The sequence below is a fragment of the Gavia stellata genome, chromosome 5, assembly GCF_030936135.1.
Source record: "Gavia stellata isolate bGavSte3 chromosome 5, bGavSte3.hap2, whole genome shotgun sequence".
In the NCBI taxonomy this organism is placed as follows: domain Eukaryota; kingdom Metazoa; phylum Chordata; class Aves; order Gaviiformes; family Gaviidae; genus Gavia; species Gavia stellata.
Genome location: NC_082598.1, coordinates 53,676,614 through 53,690,286, shown reverse-complemented (window position 1 = coordinate 53,690,286; position 13,673 = coordinate 53,676,614). Strand labels below are relative to the sequence as shown.

At 40.5% G+C, this 13,673-nt stretch overlaps 1 protein-coding gene across 1 annotated transcript in view; it reads left to right on the top strand.

Moving 5' to 3' along the window:
- UNC5C (unc-5 netrin receptor C) overlaps positions 1–13,673 on the top strand; it is a 258,259-nt gene that overhangs the window by 177,088 nt on the left and 67,498 nt on the right. Inside the window, exon 3 of the mRNA XM_059817715.1 lies at positions 8,054–8,197. Within this exon, the coding sequence (XP_059673698.1) occupies positions 8,054–8,197 (144 nt within the window). The remainder of the gene's footprint in view (positions 1–8,053; positions 8,198–13,673) is intronic.

Sequence of the window (13,673 nt, the reverse complement as noted above, 5' to 3'; positions counted from 1 at the left end):
ATTTTGGAGCAATTTGTGCATATTAACATAAAATGACGTCAACCAGAAAATAGCCTCCATTAAAAAAAGGGGGGAGGTGTTTTTCCTTTGTCTCTGAACTGTTTATAGGCTGAGAACAAGCAATCTAATGCTGTTCTAAGGTATTAAACAGCAATAGTTCAAGGCTGATGTTAAGCAATCAGCTGCCGAGGTTGGCCAGGGGAGGAGATAGCAGAGGGGCTATTTTATCTTCCCCAAGGGACAAGCCCACAGGGCTGTACTGCCCACCTCCACCGCGCTGGCAGGGACCAGAACACGTGGTTTGTTTTCCACCAGCATTCAAGAACTAAGTTTTTAAATCTTCCCTGCATCTTACACAACTTGGTCCTTCAGACGTTAATGGGAAAAGAACAAAAAGACCTTGTTTTCACTAAAAGAAAATAAAACCCAAACAGAATGCGTGTTCTTTAATTCCAGTTCAAAGTAAAATCCCTCTGAAGACAGCCCTTTGTAATTTTTGTGTAAGTCAGTTAAAAAATAGTAGGGGAGCTTGGATTTTAGCTTAACTCACTACCATTAGCTGATAATTAGATACCATAGCTAACTGATGCAAACTTGACATTGGTTTTAAGGCAAACTTGACTTTATTAGGCTGTTGCCTTCATCTGTATTAATTTGAGTTAAGAATGTATCTGTTTCTTAAAGAGAAGGTTATGAAGACAGCAAAATAGCTGGAAGCCTTTAATTGAAATATTTAAACTAATATTTGTGGAAAATTGTTTGTGATCTTCATGCAGTCATTTCATATCACCAGCCAGCCACAATTTACAGAAAAGCAGTATTGAGGCAAAACCAGGTGCATGCAATCACAGCGTGAAGGATTACTGGGTGTTAAAGCTGTTTGCTCTTTTAAACTATCTCTAGATATCTATCTGTCTATCTATCTTTTTTTAAGATTACAGATACTCTATATAGAAAATAAGCTATAGCAAAGTATTGCTGTTACGCAATCATCTCTGTCCCATTAGGATGCACAGAGTACATTTTTCTCAGCAAGAACTTTAATATTTGAAGCCATTTTTCTTGTGCATAGCCTATTTATTCATTTTTTAAACACCAAATTCCATAGCTTAAGTACTCTGATATATTTGAGCGGAATAACTCTCTTACTGCGAGGAATCTATCTCTGCAAGAGGGTAAATAAATTTCAATTCTGACATAGCACTGATTTTATTTTTACCTTTGTAAAAAGGTTATATCACCAAGTAAAGTGATCAGCCTTCTGCTACAGAGACAGGTTGTTTATAGCACCTGTGATGAGCGATTAAATAAATCGGACAGGTCATTCTGGACTATTGGTAAGTACAAAGATCACGATTCTTGGCTTTGGTCACTTAAGTTTTACCATCAGAGAACAATCTAATGACAAAGGACTGCATAATGAGAAAGCAATCTGTTTACCTTTTATTAAGTCTGTTTACTGTCATGCCACTTTGGTGTATGGTCTTGGCCACTTTCATGAAGCAAAAAATGTGAAGCTGTTTTAAGGATTTTTGGATGAAGCTTTGTATGAAGTGTAAGACAGATGGGAACTATGAGAACTGAAAATGCTTTCATCCTTTTTGCCAAATACTGTGGAGATAATCCAGCCCCTCCTGAAATTATTGCAAAACTCCTGTTTTCTTTTTTTGGTATCAGGATCCTCCTTGCACCCTTGTCTTGCATTAAAAAGTATGTATACTTATGGCATTCAAATCTGTGCTGACTGAGCAAAATTCATAAAGTATTCCTTCACTGTCCTACTCCTAATAAATAGGAAAAGGAACTGTCAGAAAGTATGGACTGCTTCAGACTGGCACTGGTTTATTTGAAGACTGAGCAAGCCACCGCATTTTTCTCTATGTCTAGGTTGAGGATCTGAATGGGGACGCACCGTGGTTTTCTAAGTTACATGCCGTATAATTTGATTCTATAGCAGCATGTGTTGCATGGATGTGCAGAGGAATCCCCCTACCCCAGAGCTGTTTTGCTGCTGACTCCCCAAAGCCTCTTTTTCGTCGTCAGGAAACACCGTCCCTGCCCTCTGTCCCCACCGCGCAGCAGGAAGGGAGGTTTGGGGGTGCATGCAATCGGGGGAGTCTGTGCCTGTCTAAGCAGGGAGGGAGCTGACAGCACCGAACGTCAGGTTTGGGAGGGTGCTCTGAGTACTGATTTCAAGAAATTGAACTTGTAAAGGGTTGCGAGTTACCTGCAGGAAGACGGGCTGTATTTCCATACTTATTTACAGTGGCTGTGATACACCTGCAATCTATATGCATGTATTACAGTAATGTCTTTTTCCAGACCAGTAGGTCATAAAGTTCCATCTCCTTGAGAAATGTGTTCTATGGCGTATGTGATTACTAATTAATGAAATACCTTTTGGGCAAATGAAAGCACAAAAGCATAGAAATTGTTTGAACTTCTACTTACAGAGAAAATAAACAAATTATCCATGCAGTTTCTTAGAGTTTGTGAGTGCAGTTCAGTCTTGCAGCTAAATAACTCCTGTTTAGTGTTGTGCCAGAGGGTGAAACACATGCCAATATGATACTTCCACAAAAATTGCTCTATCAAAGTCCTGAGGAATATTTTTACACATGCGGGGTGTTAATATCAAATGCCAAACATTTATGGCAGCTAAAATAGGTCAAAATAATTTCTTGGCAGAACGATGCCCAGTGAGGTGTAGATACTAACTCGGTGACCTGGACTGACTCCAGGCTGGATAATTACATTTGATTAATTGATAATAATCATCTGTTTTCAGACATCTACAGTGATCACTTTTTGTCTTGAGCAGTCATATTCAGTTGCAGAACCTTGTAAGACATGTTTGTTTCCCTCTAGAAAGAAATGAGTCTGATTGGCAAATCTGCTCCTATTAAAATCATTGGGAAATTTGCCAATTACTTCGGCGGGTGCAATATGGAACCCATGAGTTATTATTGCAGTTACTAATAATCTACCATAATATCATACAATTACATTACATTTGCATGCATTAAAAAAGATAACATTTCTGCCTCGGAAGACCGGATAATCTACCTCGCAGTTTGTACAGCCAGCTAAGTTAAGTGCTTGGGGACTGTGTGAATGAAGTGTGTCTTTGCTTGATTGTGTTTCTAGGATACAGTTTATAATAAAAGACCCTGTATATAAGGCACAATTCCCTCTTCATGCTTCCTGTTGCTCCAGGAGGGGTAGTAATTTTATTTCGATATATACCATCAGCCAGTGCCTCTCCCCTGTGCTCATTCGGCTGCACACAGTAGCAGTAGGCAGACTGAGCAAGGCTCCCTCCGCCTTCTGCCTCTCTCCACTCCTTAATCCCTCATTAACGTGCAAATACAGAAATAAATAAAGTTCTGGTTCCTTCCTACTCCTCTTTAGAGCCCGAGTTGTATTAGTCCCAGAGATACATTTATTTTATTGAAACGAATTATTGTGTATGCTGTGCTACTAAACATGTAAAATTGTCACTCGTGAAGAACCTATTTAATTCATGGGACTGGGACATAGCTGCAGACTGATTATGCCAAACGCCCTGAGCCTTCTTGTAAGCCATCCTCTGCCCTCAACTGGACAAAAAACTCTTAGGGGTAAAAGGATATCTTAGACCGGTTTATTTAGTCTCCTAACAGCTACAGGGTTTTGGGCCTCTCTTTAGGGAAATTCCACCAATGTAATGTCTTTTTCTGGTGCCAGGTTTAGCTAAATGTATTAAATCTGACTGATCTGTGTGTATAAATAGCCCCAGCCTTGAGCAACCTCTGTGACATCTTTTATAACCCAGCAGATACAGATCTGTATACTCAGGACCGAGAGAGGACAGCAAATATTTTTGGGCTTGTGTTTTCCTGAGATTTTTTTTTACTTCCTTGTAATCAGGTTGTAAAACTTCTAACATTGCTTGTCTCTTGGGAATGCTGCAGTTACTCACCGAGATCAGAAAAGAAATGCTTGTGCAGAAAGAACCCAGCAACCTGGGGATGTATTTTTAAGGATCTGTGGTTTTTTCAGTGAACAATCTTAAGATACAATTTCCGTATATTTTGGAGAATTGCTTTAAATTACTTTGATAATCTGCATTTTCATTTTAAAGCTCCTCTCTTCACAATCTTCTTGTTGCCAGAAATAGGGTGGTGATAATTAGACCCAATATCTTCACATATCTGTCTTCATACCCAAGATCCAGATGGGCTGCAAGAGGCTACAGAAACAGTTCTCACTTTGTTGAATGCAAATCAAGTTTGGAGAGTGCAAGCACATGCTTTTCCCTGTCATATTCTAGCTATTCACCGCAGAGAGAGTATGAGTTAGAAATACTATATAGATGTTGTTTATGGATTTATACGCATTAGAAGAGACCTGTCGAGCATTCTAGCTGCCCACAGTTCTGTTATCTCCCTTCAGCTGTGTTTGTTATTGCATTGCTTTAAAATAGGAAGATCCTGACTTCTTGTGGATTGTGCCACCATCTATGTGATTATATTAATTCTGGAAATGGGCAGCTTACTCCAGTGTTGTAAGAAAACGTTTGTGCTGTATATCTTCACCTGCTGTATAGCTTAGCCATATGAGGAACTAGACTGAAAAATTCAATATATTTGTAATAAAGAAGGTAAGGTAGAGAAGATATTCTCTGTGAGAGGGTGACATTTTGTTACTTAGCACTGTGGCAAAATGGAATTGGCCAATACCAGGTAGGTTATATGCTGCATAAATCACTGCTAATGTCTTAATCTGTTTTGTCCTAAATATATTTAGGCAAATTATAGGGACTCATTTTATAAAGGGACTTCCAATTTTGCACTCAGAGGTTGTGCATTCACCTATAATCAAATAATTCGATAAACAAGTTGCCTGAACTACAGGCATAGCACATCACATTGTCTGGAAATACTGAGACATAGGTTGTTTGGCTTTTTTCTTTTTTCCTTATGACTCCAGCTACTGTTCTTTGATGTAGAAGCAGAAGCAGCTTCAACAGGGATAAGATGAAGATCTCTGAAGTCATCGTACCAGGGTTGTCCTGCACTTGGTGCCCATGTGAGGTGGATAAGTGATACACTCCTGAATGAAAGCAGCCAGACTGTACCTGCTCCTCTGTGCAATCTGATGTACAGCAGTATGTCAGCTGTAACAAGACAGTTGCTGTCTGAGGTATCTCAGCAAATTGCAGTTTTTGTAATCCAGCCTAGAAAATGATTCTCTATTAGAGGTTACGTTGAAGAGTAGGATTGCGAGTTGGTACAACAAGGGAAACGCATCCCTCTGCGCTTGCCCCAGAGTCTGAGGCTGGGTGATTTCAGCTGGTGAGATGTTTCTTCTAAACCGATGTGGCTGTTTGTGCAATGAGGTGCCAAAAGGCGATTCTGGGAAAGAGTGGTTGAATCAGCTTCGAGTTCTAGCCATGGATCCTTACATCCCAGATGATCTCATGGCATCACCAACTGGTTTGATACAGTTTGATCTCTAGGAAAAATAGTTTACCTTAGAGACAAAGACACAATGATATTTTTTGCTTGTAAGCACAAAGAAGTGGCATCTATTTGGTATTTAAAGAAGGTGTGCATCCCTTTGGTCATGGCACAACTGTTGATATTACTCAAAGATCAAAGGCTGAATTACTTTGAATAACCTGAAACCTATCAGTACTTCATGGCTGTCCCAAAAGACATTACCTGGAGTAGCTTGTTATTTTGAATTAGAAAGTATCTCAGGAAGTCAGAGATAAAAAGTTCTGCTGGTGCATTCAGTGGGAGCTATTTATCGTATGGTTTTGTATCTTCAACAGACTATCAGAAAACGGCATTTGTGTCCTGAATGTTAAGACTATTTCATAATCATTATTAACCAGCACCGTCATTATGAGCCTGCTTCCTTTAGCCCTCGGGTAACAAAGTTCACTGCTCCATCAAGCTCTGTCATAGTCAGACTTATTATAAAAACATAATATTGTAACCTAACCTTCAGAGGCTCCCTGGGCTAGTGCTGTAAAAACTGGGAATGAACTGACGTAATCTCTAGGCTAGCGGCAGTTGCACTGGGAAGATATAACCATTTTTATGCATGTAATGTACATGCTCCCTCCCCACCCTCTTCATGCTCTTCTCAACAGGACAAAAGCTATCCCTCAGACCCCTTTTGGAGCCAAATTAGCTCATCAAAGCAGAACAAGGTTATAACACAGTGTTCACTGCATATCAAATGCCCATACACTGCTTTGATTTCCATTCTTTGGAGTGCAGTTGCCATATTTTGAATGTTTCATTTCAAGGAGGAAAGCTATTAAGTGTTTCCCCCAAAGTAGCTGATTATTCAATGGCTAAAGATGTCAAGGATAATGAAATAAAAAGGGAGCTAGGCTGTGAAAGTCTCTAGCAGGAAAATGCATCTCATTAGAAGGCATTCCCACCAGAGAAGTCTATGGTATTACATGCATGAATTCCTTTCTGCTGTTGTTAACCAAGTTTTGGATGCAAACAGCATGCAGCCTCAATGACAGTGCACAAGTGTGTACAAACAGTAATTAATCGTTGGCTCCCTGAATGGAGCCTCTGTGAGGCTGGAGGCAAATCAAAGGGCTGGCCTGGTTTCCAGCGCTTGAGGAACGCGCTGTGCTGCACAACTGGGAACATTGACGTTATGAATATCGCCTTGTAAGCCGTGTGGCAGGAGGCTGAGGGTAGCTGGCCTCCACGGGCTCAAGTCTGTGCTCAGCAGAAGGACGTGCCCTTTGGTGTTTGGTGATGGGGACAAACTGTGCACACTGTGATCCAAGGATCTTTCAGCTGAGTTTCCTGGCAATTCTGGCAGGAAAAAGCAAATGAGTCCCGCTACACAAAATATTCGTATGTGAATTTATATATTCGAGGCTGTTTGCAAGAGTGCATATTTGAAATGGCAATGGTGTTTTCTACAGGCAGACACACGTTAGAAGTTTGTTGATACTTTGGCATTGGCAACAAAGACCAAATATGCTGACAAGAGGTGTAAGCACTCTCTCCCACCCCCAACCAGAATTTTGGCTGGAATTAAGAGCATTTTAACCAGGCAGTGCATTTTGAGGCACAGAAAGGGGTTGTGTCATTCTGAAACATAGTGGTTGTTGTTAGAGGATCAACACATTACCAGCGATCCTTGAAGTGGTGTCTGAGACACCACAATATTTCCTTGCACTTAGAAGAAGCAAAATGGCTTCCCAATGGAGAGCACTGCGTGGGAAATGTGGGCAAACATTGGTCTGCTTGGAAGGACAGCGAGTGGGTCACTCTCATCGTTGGTGCGACTGTGGGTTTGGGGGGGGTTGGGCTGAGATGCATTATGGAGGGCAGGGCCAGGGAGACCATCAGGCACTGAAGTGTATTGCACTGTATCATAAAATCACCTAAAAAAATACCGCAGTATCTGCAGTATATATGACAGCAATAGTCCCCAAACTGGCAGCTTGCGATAACCATACTGCAGCACATATGCCCATCATTACAGAGTAGTGGGACATTTTCTACAATGGTAAATCCAATTTCCTGGGCAGTTCAGTGTCAGAGTGAACAGGTCTTCTCTGTGTGCTGTTACCTGTCTAGCAAAAGGAGATGAAATACAGGAGGGCTAAGGGAGTCGTATAAATTGAATGACTGTGGTCTTACGATATTCGTATGAAAATAAAACTGGGCTGGAGCGTCACTTGATGTAAATTGTCTTAGGGACATGGTACAATTTATATCAATTATACAATTTGACAATTATACAATTTATATCAGCTGAGGTGCTGTTCCTCTTATTTGTCTAACATATATGGATTAGGTAGTGAGAGAAGTCAAAATTGCAGTGATTAGTTTTTCGTTCACCCACTTCTTTTATTATGCAGATAAAGTGTTGCTTTTTTCCTTCACATCCTTATGACAGTCCATGTTGCTGAGTAGAGAGCTGTACGATGTCACAACAACTTTGCAAGCAGACTTCTGTTCCTAAACTTCTTTCTTTCTATCTGTAAGCGTAACATTGACCTGTGTTACTTGTACCCTGACAGGTCTGATTGTCCGAGAGGTAAGCATTGAGATTTCCCGCCAGCAAGTCGAGGAGCTCTTTGGGCCCGAAGATTACTGGTGCCAGTGCGTTGCCTGGAGCTCTGCAGGCACCACCAAGAGCCGGAAAGCCTACGTCCGCATTGCATGTGAGTATCTTCAATCTGCGTGTTGAGTTGATGGTGTTTGGATGAGGAAAAGTGGAGTCTCTGCCGTTCAGGAGGCAGATTTTGTTTCCAGCCAGTTAGGCTTTGTATTTTCTGCAGATATGGATGCATACTAAAATTAAGGCCTTCAGAAGCATTCGTAAGAATTTCAGTTTATCCTGTTCTTAAGAGCAAAATCTCATTCTTCTCTTTCATGTGGGGGGAAAGCATCAAAACCAATATTTCTTGAGTACAACAGTTACATGTCTCAAGAAAAGTGTTTGAAGATAATGAGTAGGAATATTACCAAAGAAAGCTATGAAATTAGGTGACAGCTGTTGCTTTCACAGAATCACAGAATGGTTGAGGTTGGAAGGGACTTCTGGAGGTCATCTGGTCAAACCCACCTGCTCAAGCAGGGCCAGCTACAGCCAGTTGCCCAGGACCATATCCAGATGACTTTTGAGTATCTCCAGAGAGGGAGACCCCACCACCTCTCAGGGCAACCTGTGCCAGTGCTCAGTCACCCTCACAGTGAAGAAGTGTTCCCTGATGTTCAGAGGGAACCTCCTGTGTTTCAGTTTATGCCTGTTGCTTCTGGTCCTGTCACTGGACACCACTGAAAAGAGCACAGCTCTGTCCTCTTTGTACCCTCTCTTCAGGTATTTGTACACATGGATGAGATCCCCCTGATCCTTCTCTTCTCCAGATAAACAGTCCCAGCTCTCTGAGCCTTTCCTTGTAGGAGAGATGCTAGTCGTCTTTGTGGTCCTTTGCTGGACTGTCTCCAGTATGTCCATGTCTCTCTTGAACTGGGGAGCCCAGAACTGGACCCAGTACTCCAGGTGTGGCCTCATCAGTGCTGAATACAGGGGAAGGATCCCCTCCCTTGACTGGCTGACAATACTTTTTATCTAATGCAGCCCAGGATACCATTAGCTTTCTTTGTCTCAAGTGCACAGTGCTGGCTCATGGTCAACTTGGTGTCCACCAGGAACCCCAGGTCCTTTTCTGCAAAGCTGAAAATACGTATCTCTGCAATCACATAATAAAGCTGTTGTTCCTTAATGAAGAAAAATTGTGTGTTTAGCATATCATGTAATCAGATCGGTAATACGAGATTGAAAGTGGTCATCTGAACCCTAATATTTTATCATTGTTATTCGTGGCTACTAACCTCAGTATTTATTTTGAACCATTCCCAGCTTAGACCCCAAGAACACAGGGCAACCAGTTCCCTGAAAACAGATCTTCATTTGACCGTACAAATATTTAATGTTCATTAATTTTCAAAGAGGTGCTTTTCTTTGTAATAGAGTAGTCACACTGGGGACTCCCATTTCTCTTTCACATGATGAAATCCTGTTTTGTATAATGGGAACAAAATATATCATCCAGAATTGTATCTCTTCAGTTGTTTTCACCTCAGCAAAAACACATTTTATGAGAAAAGGTCATTAGAAGCTGGGTTTGCAGTGTACTTATATTTCCTGTACTGTGCCTAACAATTTATGAGAAAAGAGAATTCTTCCAGCTAAATAAAGCTTTTCACAGACACGTTAGAGGAAGGACTCTCTGTCATTTAAAACTCTCCATTAGAGCTCCTTTTGTTCTTGCGAAAGTATTATGTGGTTAAATCCTCAAAGAGAAGTTACCCTCTGTGTAAACAGCCAGATACAAATCTTGGAGGTTCAATTTAAATAGCCATTTTTAAATGCTTTTAGTCCAAGTAGCTGACTGGAAATAGAGGGCCTGTACTTCTGAGTACAGGACTAGCCTCAGAGAAGAATTTCCCCAGGGTTAAGGGGAATTAAAATTTTTGTACGGACAGTCTTCCTGCAAAATTAGAAATGCCATTACATATGTGCATAGTGCTTTCCCATGGCAGGAAACTTTTCAAGAGTTTGAGGATTTTCTTTTTCTGCACTGAAACAAAAGAGGGTGATTTCAAATTTTTTTTCTTCTAAGCAGTCAGCACTTTAGAGAGGCTTAGCAGTGTTTGAACAGGTTTTGTAGATTATGACTCCTAAACTAACTCATTAAGTAGATTTTCATGTCCTGCCAGTTAGCCCTTGACAGATGACCATTAAATTAACGCAGTTTAGAAGTCTGAGTGCATTTCACTTGATGGTTAAGTAACTTTTGTGTACTGCCATACCTATGCACTTAATTTCTATATAACACATAATCATTGTATGTGTATGCAAGTTATTTTATATCAATTGACATTTTTTCCCAGGTGTCCAAATTTCTATAGAAGGCGCTCATAACATAGTTTGCTTCTTTTTCTTACCGTATTTTGGAGAAAGAGCAACAATCAGTTCAGAGATTTTTCTAGAGTCTTGGTGGGTTTTTTTAGAACAGTCTGATTAAATAAATTCCAGGGAGTTTTATGTGCCTGTAACTCAAACATGGCTTTTTATTTTACTGAAGTTTTTTTAACCTCTTTGTACTGAATTTGGGGTTCTTGGGCAACTGTGACGCAGGCAGGTCACTTAGACTGCTTGGGATTAAGGGTTGAAGTGTTAAGCCTTCAAACTGCAGATTTCCAAACAGCAGCAAAACCACATTCTCTGCAAAATTGTCCATTTCCGATTTCACAGATGTCTATAAATTTCTCAGGTAACTCAGGACTATTTTTTTTAGGAACTCAGACGTATGATGAGGGGTATATGCCTTACTTTGTGATGCCATTTGGTCTACAAGATCACTGTTTTAAACTGTGGACTCAGATACACCGATACTCGTCTATATTCACAGCCTTGACTTCAGAGGACTGAATGTGTACTGGCAATACAACAGTTGTTGCCTAATAAACTTTAAACACAGATGGTAAGTCTTCTGATGGTTACGCAATGCGCCATGAGACTGGGATGCAAGGTAGGGTCCATGCAGTATTTATTAATCCAGAAAATCAAGGATGTGCAAAATTTAAGAGGGACAGAAGAGTCCATCTCTCCAGCTCTGTCTGCAGCTATAGTTGCACGTTTGTCACCAATGCAGTCTTCACTTTTAATTGGTACAAAAAGTAAGCACTGACACCTTTGGGAAAGGTGAGGGGTAAATGGAGCATGTAAAGTGATCTGCCTAAGTTATATTATTATTTATTTTAATACCTGAACCTGGTGATTTCATCTTGACAGGTACAACTGTAACATAACTAGCCATACCTAGCACTTTAAGAAAAGCTTCTCTCCTTGTCCCTCTCCCTCTGCTTTCTCCTGCGCATCCTCTTTCTCCTTCTCCTCCTTCTTTTCTCCTTCTCCTCTTTCTCTCTTTTCTCCCTTATGCCCACCGGTCTTATTCTGGAATTATTGTGTCCTCTCAAGGGCTGGAGCTGCACTCCATTAAAACAAACAAAAAAAATAGCATGCAACATCTCTGTTCACTGAGCGTGTAATAGAATTAACTGAAAAGTAATTTGAAAAGTGTGAAAAATGTGCATCCTGGAAAAGCAGCTTGTATTTGTTTAATGCAGGGTCAGGCATGTGTCAGAAACTACATAACAACCTAGTCAATGAAAGTTCTCTGTGAAAATCAATTGCAACATTGCTCCGGCCAAGAGCTTCAGTTATTCAGGAAGGCAGTAATCTATAAACATGGAGTGGAGATGCTGCTGGTTTTCAAAGGCTGCCCATGCTAGCAATATAAACAGGAAAAGAGTCTGAGTCTAAAGCCAACATCCTGGCTTCTCTAAGTGTTCAGGGCATTTAACGGTGTCTCGCCATTGCAGTCCAGGACCACGAATATGCTAGGAAATCACTCCCTTCTGTGCAGTCTCTTTCTGAAAACGAGGAGAAACAATAGGTGATAGAAGCATCATTATTTTCAGCTTTTTTCCTGTTTCATGGAATTCATCTTCCTGAGGCGTTGGTCTCCCCATGAGGACAGAGCTGAGCATTTCGTCCTCTTAAACTAGCAGATTTGTTGGGATTAATTTTCACTTTGCCATACTACATATCTCAGTAACCGACAAAGTAGGGACACCTAATGTATATCTGGTGGAGCTGGAAAGATACAATTTTCTGAGATATTGGCCTATGAAAGCGCTAAAACGCATTTCCTGTTTATTCACACTTTTCTTATTTATTCTAGGCACATCCTGTCAGGAGCACTAGGAGTCACTAATATGTTTTGATACAGTTTTTCTGCTCAATTAAAAAAAAGCTACTTTTGTAGAGGGAGGAAGGAGGGGGTTTGGGTAGCTTTATCTTTGGCTGAAAAAAACCCAAGCCCAATATAAAGTTTTAATGTGAATTTTATGTAACAAGACTGATGTCGTTGAACAGATAAAACCTAACAGGGCAAAATTCCTGTTAAAAGGATGAATGAGGCCTGAGCCTGTGTAATCAAGAGTAGAGTTAAACCCACTGGAAAATACATCTGATAAAGACTAAACAATAGCTGCAGGATTTGACCTAATTTTAGATCAGACAATAAAGAGGTAGCTAAGACAAATTGCTTTAAGCCAGTGTGCATAAAGCAGCCTCACTTTTCATTTGCTCCAGTTTGGTGTTGCTGTGGAATCACTGACTTCATGATGTTAACCCAGGCTGTCCTTGAGAAAGTACAGAAATAATATAGGCCCTAAATCTGCTGCCTGATTTTGGATTTATTGAAAACCTATAAGAAAATAGGAGCTTTCTCTGTAATTTCTGTTACCTGATCTTTTTTGGTGTAATGAATGTGGATATTCTCTTCTTTTCCTTTACTCATTATCTAAAATCAGAATTTTTTAAAAAAAAGTCATTTTAAAAAGCTCTGATGTAGTAAGGTGCTGCGCTTGTGAATCTTGTATAATTTGGTATGAGTTTCCTATGTACTTATCTAAAAGCCTTTTTTCCCCCAGACATTTTTTCAAAGGAATGCAGCTAATATATGCATGTCAGATACTGCATACTGATAAGATAAATGCAGTACAGAAAGGTAGACTAGTTCACCTGATGGTTTATCTCCACTTACAAAGGGTATGCAGTCGTACAAAGAAACAGATATGAAAAAAACCCCCACAGATTCTTTACTGACACTTGGTTATCTCACCTTTTAGTGCTGGGGCCCATGCTCCGCGCTACATTGCTGCAGTGCCTTTCTTCCCTCTCTTCACGCACCTAATCCAAGCAACGCTGTGAGGAGATGCTCCTGTAGCCACCAAAGCATTAGAGCACATTGCAATAGATACAAAGCTGGGTGGATGTTGAGATAAGGAGAGAGAGCTGGGAAGGACATCACTTGAAAATTTTAATAGGAGGGTACGTCCAGGATATGCAGTATTAAAAAATAACCCAAAAATGTGTTTTGTGCACTTTGATAAGTGTGTATGAGAGTTAGCAGAGATAGGACCTTAATTCCTTCCTTGTGTACCATTTAAGTTGCTACTAATCGATATCTGCTGCTTGTAGTTAATAAAGGGATAACTGAGGCACATGGTCTTGTGCTGAGATTACTGAAGAGAGAACGGCACATCACAGAAAGGGCAGCA